Here is a 21,939-nt window from a genome sequence, read left to right on the forward strand (position 1 = left end):
GTGAAATCAAAGAAGCCGCTTCTCATTAAGCTACTACTAAAGCATAACAGTGATGGTCGACGTCAGGACACTATATCGGCTTCACCACTTATTGTGGCAATGTTCCTGCATCTCATAAAGGGAGAATGACCCTACAGGCAATGCATGGATTTCCGCGAAGCGTCGCATGAAGATTTGAACACGTGGCTATTATTTGCACACTACATAAACGTCAGAGCAGCCTTATCAGGTTGGCTTATAGGGGATCGGTTAACCAAAGTACTGACCACACACTACCTCGGTACAAGTGACTGTTGTTTAAATGACTGGAAACCCAATGTGAACTATTTTTGTAGTCTGGCAACGTGCGGTGTATTTTTGCAGAGGACCTGCACCTCCGCATTTCACAATAGAGGGCTTGTAATCAATAATCACTCTTCGCATCACTTCGCATCACTTGACGGGGTATGTTTTTCAGTGGATTATCGCCGTCATCGTCTTCCCTCTCAGTGCACTTCTCACCTGCGTTGTCGCGTTTCTTCATTGCTCAAGTTCTGGGCGTGACATAGATTTCCCACAGGAGAGAAAACAACGCTAGCATGCTGGGCTGCGTGTGGTGTACAAAGGCTGGCGTCGCAGTGCATGATTTTTGGAGGGTGGTGGTGAGGTGGACGCTTATTTACAACAGCTCAGAGCGCAATATGGCAGTAGTGCCGAAAGGAGCTGTCTGTGAAAAGGTCTGTAGTAACGTGACATGGTGATCGCAGTTGTTTCAGTACGAACTATCTATTTACGCTTTCTCGCAGCAGAGGAGGAGGGTTCGCATGGCGGCCACTCGCATCCTGGCGCCCCATAACCAAGATGGCGGCCTCGGCGGTGGCGGGACGCTGCCCGAAGAGCTCCAGAAGGTGGCCGCCGAGGAACTGGGCGAGGACGCCCGCAAGAGAGACCTATGTCTCGTCAAGCTGCGCAACCTGTTACAAGGCGAGTGATAAGCCTGCGCCGGGCTCCCCTTCGAGGGGGGGGGGGGTACAGTAAGGCTCAGGTTCATCGCAGCGCCCCCTGTCCTGTGAAGTCAATGATAGGCTATTTACACTCGCCCATTCTGTCGAAACACCTCGGATGACTTGCAAAAGCAGTGCGCACATCGATTTTTACGCATGTTACTGCGCGTAGCAACCACATGGCCACTGCTGGCAGAGTTGTTTTGGCTAAGCGATTAACCTTATGCGAGTGGTTTGATATGAGCGACGCCTATTTTCGCAGCGCGTCATAGCGTAATTTGGAGGTAGGTGGAGGCGGAGATAATGAAGAGAATGGAAACAAGATGTCATCTATATTTACTGTCGCGGCATGCTCCCCTCAATCAAATATCTCTGTGAAACGATTTGTAACACAGGAAACACATACGTATGCAGGAAAGATGTTGAAACAACATACGAGTGCTACCTACCATCAAAGGTATATAAGACACCCTTCGTGTATATAATGGGCTGATCAGCATGGCACATGCACACACTACTTTCTAAGAAAGCACAATTCTTTATCTGAAAGGTGTACAGATGGTGTGATGACATAGGCTGAAACTAACGGGAATATCTTTTCTGCCTCGGTCCTTGTGGCTGTGAACCTTTTTCGTGGTGTACCTGTTGTCAGCGGAAGTGGTGACAGGCTCACTCACGAGATTATAGAGGCAGAAAAGGTACATTATTCGGTTTAGCCTGCGTCGGCACCCCATCTGTAACCCTTTCAGATAAAGAGGTGTGCTTTATTTAGAAAATATAGTGCGTGCATGCACGACAGTGATTAGCACAGTATATGCGTGAGTGATGTTCGATAAATATTTGTTGATAGTAAGCGCTAGTATGACATCTCGTATTTTTTGGGTGTGTGCTTGTGTCTTTTTCCTGCGCTACAAGTTGTTTCGGATCTACAACCAACAGGCATCCTACCTGTAACGACAGGGGAAGACGGCCGCAGCTCCACGGGACGGCTTTCAGCTCTCTCATACTATAGTACTAAGTACTCTAAATCGTCAACCACTTTTCTAAACGCAATTCGACACAATTATGAAGTTCAATTATCCCTCCACTTCCTGACCCTTCTGCCCGCTATCTTGCTAGCTTTGGCACGAAACCACAGCGTACTGTGAGCGGCACGGGATCGAATCTTATCGTACTGGAACTTTGGAACCACACCAACGTCGACGTAAATTGCTGGATATCGATTTAAATTTTCTCTAATTGGTATCGCTTTAATATCGTGAAGTGTTCCATTAGAATGCAAGACATCACGCCTGTAATCTGAAATGTTCATTACTGTTCCCAGGCAGGCAATGAGTTGGTGCTGCTAACTTCTGCATAACGTACCATTTATTTGCAGTCTACTTCTTGCTTGTACAGATTACAGATACTAATCATGAGTTCATAAACAAAAACTGCTTTGTTCTCACCTGACAGCTATAGCTGCAAACGACACATCACTCACAGGCTTCGGCTGGGGACGTGCAACCTCTTTTTCTAACCCGCTAATGCGAAATTTTAGCATGACTAAATGCCTTTATTTTTGTTTTTCAGGACTACATCCACTTTTATTTGATAGAAAAAGGTTCGTTATGAAAGAAAAAGCCACGCGCGTGGCAGTACACGGTCATTTAAAATACGGGGATACACCATTAAGGAAACTGCATGACCGCTGTGGCACAGCACCTCGGAATTTGAAGTATTGGGATTTCGACTTGCTTAACTGAATGCCTGTTCGTTGGAATGCAAGGTACTCATTGTTTATGAGGAAGAGGATGCTCTCGAGCAGTGCTGATAGTTTATGGCAATCAGGTATGAAAGGAGAGATCTAGTGCAGGGGCGCCCAAGCGGCTTGCGATACCGAAGCTCTTGCGTTATCTTGTAATCTCTTTGAATATGACAGGCAAATAGAAGAAAGCGGAGAAAATACAGACAAACGCAAAAGCTCGGGTACCCAACAGCTAGAAGTCCTCGGTACTAACACTCCCTAATACGTGTATATGCGGTCGGATGCCATGCAGGTGAGACGAGCCTTCATTCCCGCATGGACGACGAGTTCCTGCTCCGCTTCCTTCGCACCAAGAAGTTCAAGGTGGAGGTTGCCTTTCGCACCATCCGCAACTACTACCGACACCGGCGCGAGTCTCCCGAGATCTTCCAGGGACTGCGGCCTTCAAAGCTGCGTCACGTGTACCAGGCAAACGGCCAGATGCGGCTGCCCCTCAAGGACCCCGAGGGGAGACCCATATTCGTCCTCAGGATAGGTGCGTGCTCATCGTTTACACGTATCCTCTCCCTAATTTAGAGGTTATGCTCAAGGACGTTGGTGTGCGCAGGGATCTACATTAGGTGTAGCCAAGTATCACTGCAACGTGCCTATGCTTCTCCCCATTTCCCGTCGGTTGAGTCAGAAAGTAAACGAGCTTTGCAACTTATGTAAAAAGAAACGATAATGAAACGATGATGATGTGCTCCTCACAACGGCCTTTGCCGCTAGTTTCCGGCTTTCCAGAGTTAAGGTGGGAGGCCAACAGTTCTTACAATCCAGAATTAGCGGTCCTTGACCGTCATTGCCGCAAAAGACCCGCATGGCCTAAGCAATAAACCATGACCAGAGAAGTTTAAGTTAATAATGCCTTGGAGCAGGCTTCGTGTTGCTCTTGGGTAATTAGATGGGTGCTGAAGCAGCTCCCGCCCCACCTCCCACCCACCTTCTACTGCATTATAGACCAATGGTTGTAAGCCTGTTTTATAATGTGCTAGAGACATGGACACCTTAAAGTATGTAAAAGTAGTTAAAGGTCAACCCTGGCGATTTTTCGAGGTCAGTGGATCTCAAATAAAATCGCTGGGTACGTTCCTTTGCACATTTCCGTCATTTCTGCCAAATTACAGGCTTGAGAGATGCACTGATTGTTTGCAAATGAATTTTAAAGATTGACTAAAAGAGCTCACCTCGCTTGGCAGAATTATCGGCAACACTGTCTGTGTGACGTCATGTTTGGCACGTAAACGGAAGGGACGCAGAAGATAGCATCGCTACTTTGGCTGCTACAGCGTTTATTATGCTAGGCACAAGGCGACAATGGCGGCGTTTCGCACGAGTATAGCACGAGAAAGCTTTTTTTAGTTCCTCTGTAGTGTTTGGTCGGTGCCTTGCTGGTCTTTCTTTCACATTTTTCATACTCCGCGCCATTGAAACCAGTACACGGCCCCCAGAGTACGTTATAAGCAGACAGGGCGCCCGGTTGGGTTTCGGTTTCGGTATTGCACCTTTTTGCCTATTAAAATTATTTTCAATTTTTCTTAGAATTTCAGCTATATCGTCACAAGAGTGTTTCAGGAACGTAGAAACACCATTACCTTGACATGATCGAAAAATTGCCGGAGTTGGCCTTTTCAACTACACCAGAAAGTTCCTGTAAACTGTATCGGTGCTATGCATGTGCTTTCTGACCTGTTTCGAAGGAGTTGCTGATGTCATCGTCGCAATCATGGTTATAAACGCCGTCGTGTTCGATCCTGCCACAATGATCGCAGAGATTTTCCCCCCCAAAAGCCGGGCCACTAACTTTCTCCTCCACGATACGCGGGAGCCACGCGAGACCTCATTTCGCGAAGTCCTATAACGACCGACATCGGTATAAAAGGTTCGGGAAAGAGAAAACAAAAACACATCGTGAAAGCAAGAGGGAATAGCACCCCCATCGCAAGCACGAATCGGTTTGGCTTTCAAACGAGGCCATGTAACGCGCGTGTTGCTCCCGCTACTCTGCACACCCCGACTTCTCTCTCGAGTGTCCGGAATGGCGCTTGCAACTGCGCGCGCGAGGCACGAACTCAAATGAGAATAAGATATAACAGTGCGAGGAGGAAAGTGATACTGCTTCTCCGCTCCAGAGAGACCCGGTTTTCTCATCCGACTGACCGCTTCCGGTTGGCACACGCCGTTGTCGTTTCACTCTCTCGCCTCGCCGTCCACTTACCGGCTTCCCTCCTCCTCTCTCCGTGTCTCTGCGCGCAGATGCATCAATGCTGTCTTTACGGATTCCACGTAATGTGTGTCCCACTTTATCCCGTGTTATGACACGTTACCATTCTTAGCCTAAGTCTTCGGGAAACCGGCTCATTTGTAAGTCTGCATACGACGGTGTACGAAGGAGAGGTGATACGTGTGCTCAGAAGCGCAGCCCCGTGGAAAGGTTGGGCGCATTCGCCTTCTTTCCACCAGATAGCGCTCGGTGCATGGGGGCCGCTATACCACGTGTAAAACTGGTGGGTGCCATCGCACCAGTGGCATAGCCAAGGAACTGGGATTGAGGGGGTTGATCTCCCCCCCCCCCCGAAATTTTTCGTTCAACACCCCCCCCCCCCCCTGCCACTTGCCCAACTTATTTTTTTTGTCGCTTCGCGCTGACATGGTTAAGAAGCTAAGCGCTGCTACTATCGCAATATCATTCCTCGACTCCTTTACAATGAATAATGTCTGCATACGGAAAAACGTTTCGCGGTGTTTCTCAAAGCTTAGAACTCTGTGAGATTTTAGGCAGGAATCTTGGCCGCGAGTATTTGAAGTTCTGAATCTGTTGACGTAAAAAGAAAAGTCGACTGCATGCTTGCAAACAATGAAAGACACTTTGCCACAACGCTATTGTTTCAAGGAGCCAAGTGACGAAAGCTATAAAAAAAAAAAAAAGGGGAACATTCCACGCTTTTTGCGCGTATTCAAATGTTTTACCGCATATACGCAGCGACAAAGATAGTTTTATGTGAGTCGGTATAGTTCGGTCGCACGTGCACTTTTGATTGAGGCCAAGTGAACATTTCTCAATAATGATTACCTTGCCCTCACAGATTTCACACTAAAACCTCTATGATTTGACTACTTCATTGCTATCAAGTCACAGTGCCACTGAAAGTCTGCCCGAAAAATAATGTGCGTGAAATCGTGTTGCCGACGTGCTGCATATCCTACAAAAAATTACTTATTACGTATCGCAAGCATGCTTGGATGCTAGCAGTAAAATAAATAAAAAATTTTCACTAAATGCTGCCACTGCGTCAGGGCTGCTTGACATACACAGGTTAACATATAAAATCATTCCCATAGGCATGAACTCACAAACATCGGCAGTAAGAAATTCGCTCAGCAAAGTAAGCAACACCAAAATGTAATTATAAAAGTACAAAAACATGCTGCATATACCTATCATTCCTTGTTGTAAACAAAACCCTCCTGGACATGCGAAACGCGCCTCGCCCCGACAAAGACTACGGCATCTACGCTAAACGATTAGTGATCAACGGTGTCTTCTCCTATGCGGCGCGTCATCGCAATAACGCGTTTTCGAAGACTAGAACATTCAATGGTGCCACGAGAGACCGTTGCTCCAAACGGTCACTGTACCAGCCTTTCACTGTATTTGGACTACTTCTTACAGTACTGCCTCGCCTTCGTGGTTTATATAGTGGGTAAGGTACTCGGATGCTGACTCGCAGGTCTCGGGATTGAATCCAGGCTGCAGCGGCGGCATTTTCGATGGAGGCGAAAATTCTGTAGGCCCGTGTGCTCAGATTTGGGTGAACGTTGAAGAACCCCAGGTGGTCTACATTTCCGAATCTCTACGGCGTCTCTCATATTCATATGGTGGTTTTGGGACGTTAAACCCGACATATCAATCAATCATTCTTACAGTACATTTACTTACTCTCTTCACAGCCATACGCATGGGGAGAGGAGGAATCTCAGGACCAGTGATGCCAATTTAGCGGATTCCCCGCTAAGTCTGGCGGATTTTATTTTATATTGACGGGAAAAAAATCAGTCTAGTGGCTAGCGGATTTTCTGACGGGCCATTTTTGTACATAGCGGGTTTCTGGTGGATACCTCACGCAGTGGACCGATTCAAAATCGCCCTGCAAGAAACCATTTCCGTGTTCTCTAAAAATGCGGAAATTGTTTAACTTCAGAGGCTCCTGTTCACTTGCTCCGCCTATCTCAGACAAACAAATCCGTGAGGTTTCAAAGCGGTGATCGCTTTCTAAGAAATAAATAACGGACGAGCTGCGATGCACCAATCTGTGGACTCTGCACGCCCTCTGGTGTGAAGTTCACTCCTATAAGGACGCCTGCAGCGAAAACCCATTCGTTGAGCTGGCCGGATTTGCCATGTCGATGCTCGGGCTGCCGCATTCAAATGCCGAAGTAGAGAGGACATTTAGTCAACTTAACATAGTAAAATCCAAGTTGGGGAACAAGCTGAAGCCGGAAACAACAAATGCGGGTTGAAGCGACACCAGAAAAGTTGTTTTCATTACGAACTTCCCGCGGCAGTTGCTAGTGCAATCGGGACATCTGCAACGTATGCGCAATGAAGTCACCTGTCTGGTCCCTCAACAAGTACCAGCGGTCCTGTGGAAAGGGTGTCAGACGACAACAGCGGCGACAAAGACCTCGATGTGTTTTTCGTTGACCTGTGATTTTTTTTTCATCAGTGCGAACATTAATAACCTTTAGCCTCATCTGTGATGAGGTTCACCAATGACGACCACCACAGCACTGAAGCCTCAAGTGTTCTAGTTAGACTCCTTGAAAGACTATTTTATATGTTATTTCAGCTCTCGTAGTTTTGAGGAGCTTTTAGGAATGATAAAGGTATTTATCATACGAAATTGCAGTGTTTTTGAATAAAATTGGCCCTAGCGGCAAATTTAGCGGATATGTTTTAGAATATAGCGGAATCTGGCGGATTTTTCTTTGCTCTTTAGCGAATGTCTGACGCTCAGCGATGGCAACACTGCTCAGGACTTGATATACATGTACGCAACCGGTTTAAAACAACTGCCGATAGTGAAGTCACAGAAAAAAAAATGGCAGCATATCCACGGAGTGAATGATGGAGAGTGGGGCGAAGCATTCGTCCGTCCATTCGTTCTTGCTTCCGTTCGTCCATGCGTCCGTCTGTGTGACCGTCCATGCGTCCATCCACCCGTCCGTGCGTGCGTCTGTTCGTGTGTCCGTCCCTGCGTTCGTCCATGCATCCGCCCCTGCGTCCGTTCATGCGTCCGTTCATGCGTCCGTTCATGCGTCCATCCATGCATCTGTCTGTGTGTCCGTTCGTCCATCTATTCAACACTCCAAGTACCACCATCTCGCATCTTTTCACTATATATTCCCCATATAGAAGCACCGCCATCCAGCGCACATTCCAAGGACTAAACGAGAGGCGGCACACGCACAGTTTCTTACGGCTTGCGCTTCGTGTCTACTTCCCACCTTTAACCACCTCGAGTTCATGGTATATACTAGTTCACTGTATTCATGGCACTGCGGCCCAACGCTCGCTAAACCTTTCTAAAACCAAGGAGGTTACGCCCATCGAGTATAACGTAGCAACCTTTTCCTTGTCAGATAGTGCTCAATGTACATGCCAATGGCTGCTAATGGGAAATGAGAGACAGGAGAATTCGGCGTTTACTTTCTTACGGCTTGCGCTTCGTATCTACTTCCCACCTTTAACCACCTCGAGTTCATTCATGGTATATACTAGTTCATTGTATTCATGGCACTGCGGCTCAACGCTCGCTAAACCTTTCTAAAACTAAGGATGTTACACCCTGCGAGTATAACGTAGCAACCCTTTCTTGTCAGATAGTGCTCAATGTACATGCCAATGGCTGCTAATGGGGAATGAGAGACAGGAGCATTCGGCTTTTAGTTAACGCGCATGCCGCGAGCTTTTTATTGTTCAACAAAGCACAGGAGAAATCTCCCACCGGCACCACTTTGCAGGTCAAAATGTAACACTGGTTACACACTACGACTACGACTACGACAACGACAGACGAACAGGTGCCGCTTTAAAGAGCTTCGCCCCTAAAAGCTGATGCCTATGCCGCCCACCCCCACCGTCGGGTCGCTGTAGCACCCCCCCCCCCCCTGAAAAACATTTCTGGCTACGCCCCTGCATTGCACTACACTACATGTATTGTCACGACGCCCCATTTTATGCGTAAACACCTCTATTAGTGTTTTGTGAAATCGTGATGTGGTTATCGGTACGAATTATGCAAATTATACGAGTGCCCAGTAGTGGGTGGCACACCCCCATTCGCCTAGCGCTACCTGCGAGCCGTACGTGAATCCGCGCAATGTTTCGTCACGCTCCTTCACCGCGTTGAGTCACCTCTCCTTACAGCGGGGCCTATACCCAGGTCATATTGAATATGATAGTCTTTCTTGGGGACCTTCGACGTAAAAACTTTGGTCTGTCTGTCTGTACATTTGTCTGTTTGTCCACCGTTACCGCGAACCGGTTACTCTAAACCGCACCAACGCCCCGCCGCGGTGGTCTAGTGGCTAAGGTACTCGGCTGCTGACTCGCAGGTCGCGGGTTCGAATCCCGGCTGCGGCGGCTGCATTTCCGATGGAGGCGGAAATGTTGTAGGCCCGTGTGCTCAGATTTGGGCGCACGTTAAAGATCCCCAGGTGGTCGAAATTTCCGGAGCCCTCCACTACGGCGTCTCTCATAATCATATGGTGGTTTTGGGACGTTAAACCCCACAAATCAATCAATTAAACCGCACCAACCGATACCCCGAACGGCCAACGCCATCCGCAGCGCCGACCAATGTTGCTCAAGAATCAGCGTTCTTACGTGTGCGATTGTCAATTAAAAACAATCATTGCGCATATCTGAGGTACCATAACAACACGTCGATCTTTTTTATGTGTGCCATTATACTAGAGAACGCACACACAAGTAAATCTAAGGACCGTAGCGTTAAACACGCTGCGCTGACAGTGCGACGAGGGGCTCAAAAAGGCAAGTTTTACCAACGCTTTGCTAAAATGACATGGTGGTGGCACCTGCCCGTCGCTTTGCGTTCTACACTTTATCGCCTCCGAGAAGGCACGCATCTTTATCCGCAGGCAAGCAGGCCCTCCTTCGTTTTTGGAGATAACTGCTAGATGGCGCTCATGGCTAACGTTCCTCGATGCGCTCGTTCGCCTCCGCTGCACGCTCGAGGCACTCTAACGCAGCGCCTCCGGAATCCCATTCACCGATTTTCTTGCGCAGAACATCAAATAAATTTTTTGTTCACTCTCTCCACACTCAAGACTATCGTCTTTCGACGACATTTGCAGATTACATGCAGATACGGGGCAAATTTTTTCATAGGGACACATACGTAGGGTTCCATATGAGGTACCCCCTCACACACACACACACACACACACACACACACACACACACACACACACACACACACACACACACACACACACACACACACACACACACACACACACACGCACACGCACACGCACACACACACACACACACACACACACACACACACGCACACACGCACGCACGCACGCACGCACGCACGCGCGCGCGCACACACACACACACACACACACGCACGCACGCACGCACGCACGCACACACACACACGTGCTTGGATTGCAGTTATGGGCGTCGGCAGGGCGCAAGCCCAGCCGACGTCAATGCGGTCTTGTGCATGAAATCAGAAGTTCAAGCAAGATTGGAAATTAAACAACGTGGCATAGGTAGGCTTGCTTTGGGAGCACACGGGAATACCCGAAATCAGGGGGTACAGGGTGACATGGGATGGACATCGTTTGAGTGCACGGAAGCTAGCAGCAAGATAAAATATTGAGGAGCGTTGGGCTAGGAAAGTTTTCAGCTACTTGTACATGAAGAATGTTGATACTAAATGGAAGAAGCGAACTCGAAAACTGCCAGGCAAGTATTTAGACAACAGCAGAATACCAAGCCGAAAGAAAACATCGGTTAAGAAGAAGGATAAGTAAACAGAAAGGGACATGTGGAAGATGGGAATGCTTACGAAATCATCACTCGAGACCAACCGAACATTCAAACAAGAAATCGCTAAAGAAAAGATCTACGATAATTCTCTGGGTATATCTCTGCTCTTCGAGGCTAGAACGGAAGTATTGCGGACCAAGACGTACCGAGCAAAATACGAAGGCACAGACACGGCATGTAGAGCGTGGGGAGAGGAGGAGAAAACGGCTGAACATTTGATAATGTTCTGTAAAGGTCTCCTCCCTTTAGTCAAAGATAATGGCGCCGAAAATTTTAAAGCATAGGGGTTCAGGGACAGCGAAGGCAAAATAGACTTTAAACGGGTAGAAATAACCAGGAGGATGCTAACTGATTGGTGGCTACAATCGAGGCGCGAGTGAAATTCAATACACAAACACACAGTGATAGTACTTAACTTTATGGCTTGGTGGCATGAGCAGCCACCTGATCTAAAGGGCACAGCCGGATACATCCATTCATCTATCCATGCGCGCGCGATCGCACTAGGAAAGCCGCGCATCCGAAGAAAAAAAAAGAAAAAGTTCTCAAGGTCGTGAAGCGTGCGTGACGTTTTTCTGTGGTCCTGCCATCCCTCCCTGCTTAGCTTCCAGCGCTTTCGTCGGCATGAGATAAGAGAGAATGCGATTGCAGCATGCAACGAACCTTTGTAACTCCACTCGCACTGGATGGATTCCTAAAAAAATTTTTGCGGCGTTGAATTCGTGAGGCAATAAACTCTTCCAGTGAATTCATTCCATGGTTACTTAAAAGGTATTTCAGGGCCCCTTTAAGCACAATCGACGATATAATGTATGCTATACCGACTACTATGGAAGAGAATAATTGCGTTTGAAGATTTCAAGTAGTTAGTACTCAGCTATGGGAGAACAGTGAGCCGAGCCTTAGTTAAATGTGTTTTTAAAAAGAAAAAAATGAACGATTCAGTTCAGAGTACATGAATTCTATACTATTGTATAGAATTTCATATATGGAAGAGCAATAGGCTGTCCCAACTGAAGAAAGAGGTCTTTAGAATAAATTGTGAACGCTTTCTCTACTATGACAGTGCTGTGTATTTAGAAAAAGTGTGTGACGATTTAGTGTGCTAGGTACTCTACTGTGGGAGAGCCCAAAGCCGTCCCGTGAGCCTCATACATATGTGTGTTTATAAAAAGTTGTTAACGATTTAGAGTATGATGTACTCTACTAAGGGAGAGCATAAAGCCGTCCTACCGGCACACCTGCAACTCTGTTTAAGAATAGTTTATCTCCATTTCGAGAAAAAAATTACTTACAGTATGTACAGAACACAAAGGCTTTGCTCTACTCTGCGTGTGTTTAGAAAAAGTGGTTAACAATTTAGAGTACTAGGTCCTCTACTATGGGAGAGCAAAAAGTCGTCCGGGGGTGAGCTGCTTGCCCGCAGGAAATATTTATGTCCAAGAGTTTCGCGTCTGGTTTAAGAGAAATTTATTTCCGGATATATCTTACACAGCGTATGTGCACACAGAAAAATGGACAATGGTGATCAATGCGTATGTACAATGCAAGCTGTTACATACAGCGAAAAAAACTTATTGCGTATGCAGTGACGTAAAATGCAAAAATTGTACAACAAAGACTGGACATTCATGACATCGAGATGATTAAACTTAAATAAACAGTAAGGCTATATGAACAAACAAGGGGGGGGGGGGGGGTCATTTACAGTGTAGGGTGATGTTTTGCATTCACCTGTGGGGACAGTTTGCTCTCGCACTCAAGAACAATAATGCACAAAAAGGACATGTTCCTAAAGAAGAAAAGGAAAACACACACTGTAATGTCACAGTGGTACAAGCTCTAGCCCACCTCCTCAATAGGGGAGGAAAGGCATGGACACTCTGTTGTTTTTTACGATAATGAATCGCGTAGACCAGCGTCAGAGGAAAGCCTCCTCTTCCAGCATGACTAGTTCTGCGTTGAGATGGATAAGCATTACGTTTCTTAGCCGATGTAGTAGAGGAAACATGGCTCTCAGAGGGCGTTCCTTCAGGCGTGCCAGTCCCCTCCGCTTCCATAAGACGAAGGCTCCGATAGCCATTAAGAGTTCGACGAAGTTATCCCTGTGGCTAGACTTCCAATGCATACTTATTTGGAACATTCTGGTAACCATGCGCCAAAAGGTGCTCGCTACTATACATTCGTGGAAGACATGGTTCAGCGTTTCGACGCGACCGCATTGCGGGCATGTGGCGGAGGGCGCCACGCCCCACGCCGCAAGGTGGTCGGCCGTTGGTAAAGCCTCCCATTCCCTAAGCCAGTTTAGGTCACGGACTTCGGAGGGGAGAGACGTGTTTGTAAGAGTGCAACGTCTTTTCGCCCGGCATTTCCGGCGTTGTTCCTCAGATAGGCTTTTAAGTGCTATTAGTTCGCTCATGTCGGTAGGGGACATTTCCATAAGTTCTTGAACTGGAAAATCGATTCACCATTGTTGCAAAGATTTTATAACATGTGTGTAATACGCCGGTGGCTGCTCAGAAGCTGGTCCCGTGTCGTTTGCTAAACCGAAAAATCTTCTAGAGGTTCCTAGCAGATACACTACGAGTTGTCTGCCTCGATACGATGAGTTCTCTAAGAGTGTCCAGGTGTTTTTGAGAGCCAACATATGGCACATTACATCGAGGTTGGGTACACTGAGCCCTCCCCCGAAGCTGGATGGCCAGCTTCGGCGTGGCCATCCCCCCCCCCCCCTAAAAAAAAAAAAGAGCCGCACGCAGTAGCCACTCTCAGTGAAACCCGGCAAGGTGGTCGAGCAATTCTGGCTACATAAAGCAGTGGCGCTGTTATGCTGAATTTAATTAGATAAGCTCTTGCAGTAAAGGTAGTTGAAAGGTTCTGGCGACTTCAATGCGTCTGTCCACTTTGTGTTGGATTTCTTTCCATGTGGTGCGGGCTACCTCACCAGTTGAAAGGAAACTTACACATAATAACTCCTTGGACGATTTGGACGCCATCAGGGAACTCTTCAATGTGCATCCCAAAGCACAATGCCTTGCTTTTTCCGGGATTAAGACGTGCTCCCGACAGGTGTGAAATATTCGCAAAAAGGCTCTGTAGCTATCTATGTTCCGAATAAACAAGATGTCATCGGCGTATGCCGCTATTTTCACTTCGCCCTAGCCTGGGAGAGGAAAACCGCGTATCGAAGTGCATTTCTGAATTTGTTTCAATAATGGATCTATGCATAATACAAAGAGAATTGCGGAGAGGGGACTGCCTTGTCGAATGCCCCTACTTACTGCAATAGGTTCAGATGTATAGCCATTCACTACTAAGGACGTTTATAAGTCTGTGTAGAGTAAGCGGATGACGTCGGTTAAATGTTCTGGGAAGCCAAAAGATCGTCGGCAGCAATGCTAGCTTATTACACCCAGCGCTAGCACGCGTCTAAGATAATCACTATTGCCGTACATCCTTCTGTCCCTGGTTTTAGGTCACAAACCTGAGTGTTCGAACTAAATTTACCCAAACTAATATGAAATTATCAACATGCCAAAGAGATATTGAAGGTAGAAACATCAAGCGTTTATTTTCGGATAAGCCCAGCAATGATAATATTAGAGGCAGAGCACGTAACCGCCGGATGACAGTTCTATACGTCGTAGATGTATCGCGCTAACTAGTCTAGTGGCTAAGGTACTCGGCTGCTGACCTAGAGGTCGCGGGCTCGAATCCCGCCTGCGGTGGCTGCATTTCCGATGGAGGCAGAAATGTTGTAGGCCCGCGTGCTCAGACTCGGATGCACGTTAAAGAACCCCAGGTGGTCGAAATTTCCGGAGCCCTCCACTACGGCGTCTCTCATAATCATACGGTTGTTTTGGGACATTAAACCCCACATATCACTCAAATCATTAACTCAGCGCGGCGTTGTGGGTGAAGCCAACGACGCATCCTTGATTTTATTTCGGGAACGAGAGTTCGATTCCTCGTCGCACACATGCGTGGATGCAAGTATGTGCGAGATGGATACACACACACAATAGATTAATAAATATTAGATGCGAAGCAGCTCTTTAACTAGCCGGTGTAACGCTGTCCTTCCGTGCATCGTTACGAATGCACCGCAACGTGCTCCCCTCGCCGCAGATGTTGGAGTGGAGCCAAGTAGGTAAAAGGTATTTCTGCCGCGGAATAAGATCCTGAACAATCAGTCGATCGTTCCTTCGCGTGAAACTTGCTTCCGAGCAGAAAAAGTAAGCGCAGCCGGTTTCGGCTTACGAGCAGAAAAAGTAGGAGGAAGAGCAAGAGAAAGAAGTCGTTAGCTATATTTATTTTGTCTTTCAATTTAACGTTAACGCATACCAACGTCCAACCCTGACACATTACATTAACAACTAATTGCACATTTCACTGAAGTCGTCCATTAAATATGCTAAATTTGTATATGTTGTATCAGTTTTATGTATGCATCATGTATTTATTCAGTATGTATTCTGAATTATGCACGTATTATGCATGAAGTGTTGAAATTTTTCTATGTGATGCACATCGTTTCCTTCAGGTGTTCTATACCGTTTTATTTTTACTGACTGATGTTATTTTAAAGCCACCATCACACAATGCCCAACAAGCCTGTCAGCGATTTCAGATGAATAAAATTTTCACGGCTATAGGATATATCTGACGAAATCGTGATGAAGGATCGGCCGCACACAGTTATGTGAGTACACGCACACACTTGTGGTCTAACGACTGCTGAGCGCGAGGCGGCAGGTTCGAATCCTCGCCGCTGTGCCTGCGTTCCGACTGAGACAAAAGAAGTAAAAACGCTCGTGCACATTCTTAGGGAACGTGGTAGCAATGTGTACGCTCAATATTATTATGGGCTCTTTGGTTATTAGGTCGCTGTCCATATCGCGAAAATGTGAGTACGCAATCAAAATACTGATAACATATATTTGATGTGTGATTACTGTAATATTCGGCGTTGCTTTGCAGAAGTGCTTAGCGTGTTGCCATTGCTGTTTTTATAGTTTCTGCGGTTGATGTCGTCAAGTGTCGTCCGTACATTGTCAAGTATCCTTAATTGATTGATTGATATGTGGGGTTTAACGTCCCAAAGCCACCATATGATTATGAGAGACGCCGTAGTGGAGGGCTCCGGAAATTTCGACTACTGTGGTCCTTTAACGTGCACCCAAATCTGAGCACACGGGCTTACAACATTATCGCCTCCATCGGAAATGCAGCCGCCACAGCCGGGATTCGAACCCGCGACTTGCGGGTTAGCAGCCGAGTACCTTGGCGACTAGACCACCGCGGCGGGGCAGTCAAGTATCCTTACTTTCGCGTCCTTTACTGTCAAGCACCGTTCTTGCGACGATCGGAGGCATAGCAGGCTTTCTGGATCTCGCATGGTTTCGCAATTATTCCGGTAGTGTGACCCTCTTTGACTAAGCGAAGACGTCACGTGATGAAGTAATCAGGTTACATCACGTTAAGTCACCTCGTAGTGACGTAACGACAACGTCACCTTTATGAGGATGCCGTCACGGAATGATTTTTTTTATCTCTCTGGCTAACACTGCCACCGCCTACGTTCACTTTTCACATTTGACGAGGCGTCCCAGGTGGATGGCGAATGCTATTGCGTTCTTATTCAAGATTTCGAGTAATCACGTGTGCTTCGTTGTCACGTGCATTCCGCGTCACTTCCGGAAGTTCTTGTCTCCATCCTGGGATCCGTCCCCCCCTATTCGTGGATCAGTTTCCTTAGTGCTGATAGACTGAACAAAAAGTGCAGTGCGGCATCTGATCGTCGTTGCCTTTTCTTTTTCCTTGATGAAGGCTGTTGGAAGCCGTGCGACTACGACTACTATCAGCTGCGCAAGGCTAACATGCTTTGCCTGGAGGACATCTGCCTGGACCCCGCGGTACAGGTCAGAGGCCTCGTCTGCATTCTCGACTGCCGAGGCTGGGGCCTGCAGCACCTGCTCGGCTTCCCCATATCGCAGGTCCGCAAGACCATCGATCTGCTTCAGGTGAGTACACGGTTGCAAAAAAAGAAAAAAAAGTTGTATTGGGAAACTAAGCGTGACGTGGACGCGTGCTTAAACTACTAATACTTTCTTTCTTTCCCTTTTTCTTTTTCGCTATGCTACCTTTTTTAAATGTTTCCTTTCTCCAAGCCGGGTAATGGGACCTCCATCCCCGTGCTTAGTAGTGCAACACTTCGTTTGATATAGGCAATAATGACGGTAACGCCTTCATATTCGGGCAACACTGAAATGTAGCAATGCCAAATTACAATTCACCTGGACAACCTCAATAAAAGATCGAACTGCCGCGTCAGGAACGGCTGATCGCTGACGGGCCAATTATGAAGAGAGCATCAATAATAAAAAATGGCGTTATTGCGTTTTATAGCTGCGGCTAGTGTTTTGCGATGATTTCCGTAAACAGATAGTCACAGCGAAAGCTTGAAGAGCGGCCTTTCAGAGTTTTTTCGAAACACTCATTGGGTAACTACTGCAAGCAAACTTGCTTGATACCTACTAGGTCATTATTAATAAATATATTTAAGTAGTAGGCCGGCATTCACTATGCTATTTTTCGTCAATCTTTTGAGAAGCGTGGTATCTGTTAAACACATGTAAGGAATTTTGTGCCAATTGTTCATGCATTAGCGGACGGCGATAAAGAATGGTGGCTGAAGTGGGTATGCGCCACAGTTAATAGGGGAACAAGAACAAGCTTTTGTGATGGGTTAGAGCATTGGACGGCCGACTCGTTACGCTATTCGCATTGTGCGATGACTGGTTGTTGTTTCGCTGTCTCAAAACGCTTCATAAGTCGTATTAACGTGATTGCTTTCCCGACATAAAGCCTGCCTATGGCAAGTTTGACATCAAGTCACAAGCACCAGTGTAGCTCAGTTTCTTAAGGACAAGGTTTTTGATAGATTACCTAACTAAAGAGAAAAGAAAGCGCCTTATAAAAGACTTAATACAGAATGTTTTTCCTGTGCCCCTTTACCGCTCAAAGTATGAAAACTCATATGGACAAATCGTACTAAAGTGAGTGAAAAACATGTGGACACCACCCAATGTTATAACTATTTTTTTCAAGCTTCATACGGGAACCTTGCCAGTGAAAACGTGGCTTGAAGAGAGAGGGATGTATGTACCATGCAGAAGCAGCTGTCTCCTGTGTAACAAACCTGAGACCACTGAACATGTATTAATTGATTGTAAGGATGCCATTTTCTTTTGGAACATTTTACAAAGGACTTTAAAAAAAGATTTACCTCTTACTCCACATAGAATCCGTTTTTTGCATTGTGATAGTTCTGTGAAACATTTGGACGTTATTTTCTTACTTGGCCTTCATTCGGTTTGGCATAGCATGCTATCGTACAGACACTGTGATGTAAGAGTTCTATCTGTTCATGAATGTTTCGTGGAAGCTGTTATCAAAGTGGGAGATGTGTATAAGACTGCCGAATGTGTTGAAGATGTAATATCTTTTTTTTTGATGCGTTAACACACATGGAACACGTGTGATGTGCGATTGTCAGAGTAACTTGACCTGTGGTCAAGAAGGCAATAAAGAAAAAAAACTGGTGTAGCTCAGTGGTAGAATATTGGGCTGGCACCCAGTGGACCCGGGTTCGAGCCACACTGCGTCATTGGTGCTAGGTCAAGCCTGCCTAAGTCAAGTTTGACAATAAGTTACAAGCACCGCCGTAACTCACTGGTAAAATACTTGGCTGGAACCCAGTGGACCCTGGCCCGAGCCCCACTGTGTCATTGGTGCTAGGTTTTTTTTTTTGCGCGGTGTTGTTACGGACACCGGCGGCGGCGGCGGACAACTGCGCGTGACCCAAGTTGTGATCTCATAACAGCTTTTGCTGTAAAAAGAAACACCTAACTTATCTTTCTAGTGCCCTGCCGCGCAAATAACCGTGGCAGCTCATCAGCACCAGAAACACAGCTGTAACTGTGGTAGGCGCCACGTCTTTTGCCTACCACGCGAAACCAAACACTCGACGACAGCGTCACCGCATTTTTGTGACGTATGTCCGGTGAGTTTCGTAAGCAGGTATGTTTTGACACTGCTAAAATGGTGCTGCGGGCAACGGCCATGTGCCGGCTTTATGCAGCACGAAGGAGCGCAGGCACACTTGGTTGTGACGTCACGTTTGACGTGATTGAGTGGTTGCGCGCGGTGTCCAGGCGTACAGGCAGGCTGATGGCTAAGAGTGTGTGGGCTTGCGAAGCAGGAGTGCAACTGATCCACTGGTTGCTAAGCAACGTGTGGTAACGTCATCACGGCGTGAGGTGTTTTTGTTCGCGTTGGACAGATTGGAATCGGAATAAAAAAGCTCTGCCGATTAGTCCGCGATCTCCTGCTGTGAACTGCCTGAAACCACAGAATGCATTTTAACGTAATCTCGACGATTTTCAGCAATGTCCCCGTTCGTCTTTCTTTATGTGAACAGGACTGCCTGCCGGCACGATTCAAGGCCGTGCACGTGGTACACCAACCGTCGGTGTTCAACGTATTCTTCTCCCTGGCCAAGCCTTTCCTCACCACGAAGAACATCAACAGGGTCAGTGCCCCATGCAATCACCGGTCAAATTCACGTCTTTCTTGACACTTTTGTGCTATAAGAAAAAAAGAAAGTGCCACATTTTTTTTAGGAGACGGGGGGGGGGGGGGTGTCTGATGTGCACTTATTTACGGCGTCACTATTAATTTGCTGTGTCATGCGTGAAGCTTTAGGCGTGGAAAAAAAAGTATGGCTCTCCCACAATCGACAGTATAGATGTACAAGCATCAAGTGGCTGCTGGCAAATGAGGTTGGTTGGTGATGAGCAAGGAGGATTAAAGAAAAATTGCTGGAGTGGAAACTCCAGGAATGCCTTGCCAGCAGACGTGAAGCCACGTTTTGCCACTGCCAAGATGGCGGAAACATGCTCTTTTCCGATGATCCCCACTTAAAGATCAAGTGGCTTCGATATGTTATGTAAATGCTACATTAGTTATATATTAAAAGATAGTTGTTACCGACAAAATAACACACAGAAACGATTATGGATGACTGAATCTTCAAAGAACTTTGCCCCCAACTAGAGTCTCACTAAGGAAAACTAGTAACTGTAGGACGCACTTCAAACATTATATGACCCGAAAAAGTTCCCACAATAAACTCGTTGGGCGTTTATCGCTGAACGGTGATACTTATCATGCCCTTAGCAAGATGGCCGCCACAGCCGCCATCTTGCCAGAGGAACGGCTTCACTTCTGTGAAATCATTTCCACTCTAGAAATTTTTTAAATCCTCTTTGGTGATGAGGCTACCCACAATGATAGAAGTGGGTATAGGTTTTGTTCGCAGGTGGAACACCCCACCACATCGCGTTATGCTTTGCACTTATATGGGCGTCACTTTTTTTGCTGTAGCTGTGTGGGATAAACCCTGGTGTTTGTCGAGTGACGTGACGCGATCTTCAGTGGCTGCACTGGTGTTTTTTTTTTTTTTTCAGTATGCTCGGATGGTCTCGTTTGAATGCCCGGATAACGGGCATTCAAAATAGCTCAATGTCCCCCAAAGATCGCTAAAATTAAGAGAGTGTAAGAATTCAGTGTTTAAACAGCAGAAAAAAAAGGCATCGATAAAGGTTAAGGACTCCCCACTCCGTTAGAAGCAGTGCGTCGCGATGGGACCAGACCATCTGTTACTTTATATGGGATTATAGCGCCACCCATGTGTGTTTGCACAAAAACTTTGAGAAATATTTGTGAGAGATCCAGTCATACATTGGTAAAAGTCTAGTTCGTTAATTCATATCTGGAGTTTTTGAATCGTTTTCTTTTCGCCGTCTCTAAAGCTTCCACCGCAATACGGCAGCTTTACTTAATGGGTGAAAAAACAAAAACAATGCCTAAAATAACTGGCTTGGCACTACACATGTTCCTGTTTTTCAACGAAATTCAGTTGAAAGACAGCGCTGAGCCATGTCCACTCCTGCTATATGTCAGGTTCTTCGCGCTGTTAGCCAGAATACAACATTGTGCTTGGCATAGGCGTACGCACGAGGGGGGAGAGGCGCAGGAGAGTGACAACCCCTCCCGTCAACCAGTCTCCGGTAGACATGTGCGCCGGTACCGAAATTGCCGGCGGCAGCGCGCCGGTGTTTCCACCTCCGGCAACGGCGCGTGACCGGCGCGGGGCTCGTCGGATTCGCGGCGGTGCGGCGCGGAAGGGGGAGAGGGGGTTATACTCTAGAGTGAGGAGAAGACAGCAAAGAGTCGTTCGAATTGAAAAGAATGGAAAGAAATTTGCCTGTGCCATGGAAACATGGACTGTCTTCTTGAACAAAGCTTTGTATTGCTCGATTCCTCTTAGGTTCTGCACAGCTCGCCGGTGGTGTTCCGTGGCTCCGGAGTATGGCGGTGGAAGCAACCTTCATTTCCCTGTGCGGCCCCTGCCCCGTTTCGGCAGGAATTAGATAAGGGCTAGGGAACCGCCATCGCCAGGATAGAAGCGCCTTGCGAGCTTTCCGCTAGTGAAGCGAGTATGCGCTGCCGCACCGGGAAAGGAGCGGATTGGATCCACCAATGTCAGTGCCTTAGTTTCTTAAGGCGTCAGTATCATCCTAGCGGCGCTACGGGCAGTTTGAATACCTTTTGACATGACTAGCACGCAAATTGTCAGTACTGAAAAATAAGGTGCAGGGAAAGAGCGTCGGCATGAAGCACTACATGTGACCGGGTGCTATAACCGAACGAATTTGGCCTGAAGGACCGCTAACGTTTCATATAGATGCCCGGTGACGGATAACCAATAGCCCGAGACTTTGTGTGAAGTGCTCCACTCAAATGAGCGTAACGTTCGCAGGTCCCTTCTCGTGTATTTATCTGACTTACAGCAAGAACGTCGCTCATGTCCAAGCACATCCAATTGCTTTTTGCCATAGTGACCCCAAAGCAATGGTTACCGTAGTGAAAAAGCAAATAAAAGACGGTATGAAGGACTACGTGGCTACGAAACGACGATGAAGCTACGTGAACGCCCTTTAACGAACTTCCCAGCG

At 47.0% G+C, this 21,939-nt stretch overlaps 1 protein-coding gene across 1 annotated transcript in view; it reads left to right on the forward strand.

Moving 5' to 3' along the window:
• Positions 1-3,026: 3,026 nt before the first annotated feature.
• The window catches only part of LOC119170600 (alpha-tocopherol transfer protein-like), a 33,863-nt gene continuing 14,950 nt past the window's right edge, over positions 3,027-21,939 (forward strand). The window contains exons 1-3 of the mRNA XM_037421815.2: positions 3,027-3,265; positions 16,688-16,881; positions 19,341-19,451. Coding sequence (XP_037277712.1) covers positions 3,046-3,265; positions 16,688-16,881; positions 19,341-19,451 — 525 coding nt within the window. The 5' untranslated portion in view covers positions 3,027-3,045. The remainder of the gene's footprint in view (positions 3,266-16,687; positions 16,882-19,340; positions 19,452-21,939) is intronic.

The sequence above is a fragment of the Rhipicephalus microplus genome, chromosome 2 (genome assembly GCF_043290135.1).
Source record: "Rhipicephalus microplus isolate Deutch F79 chromosome 2, USDA_Rmic, whole genome shotgun sequence".
Classification (NCBI taxonomy): domain Eukaryota; kingdom Metazoa; phylum Arthropoda; class Arachnida; order Ixodida; family Ixodidae; genus Rhipicephalus; species Rhipicephalus microplus.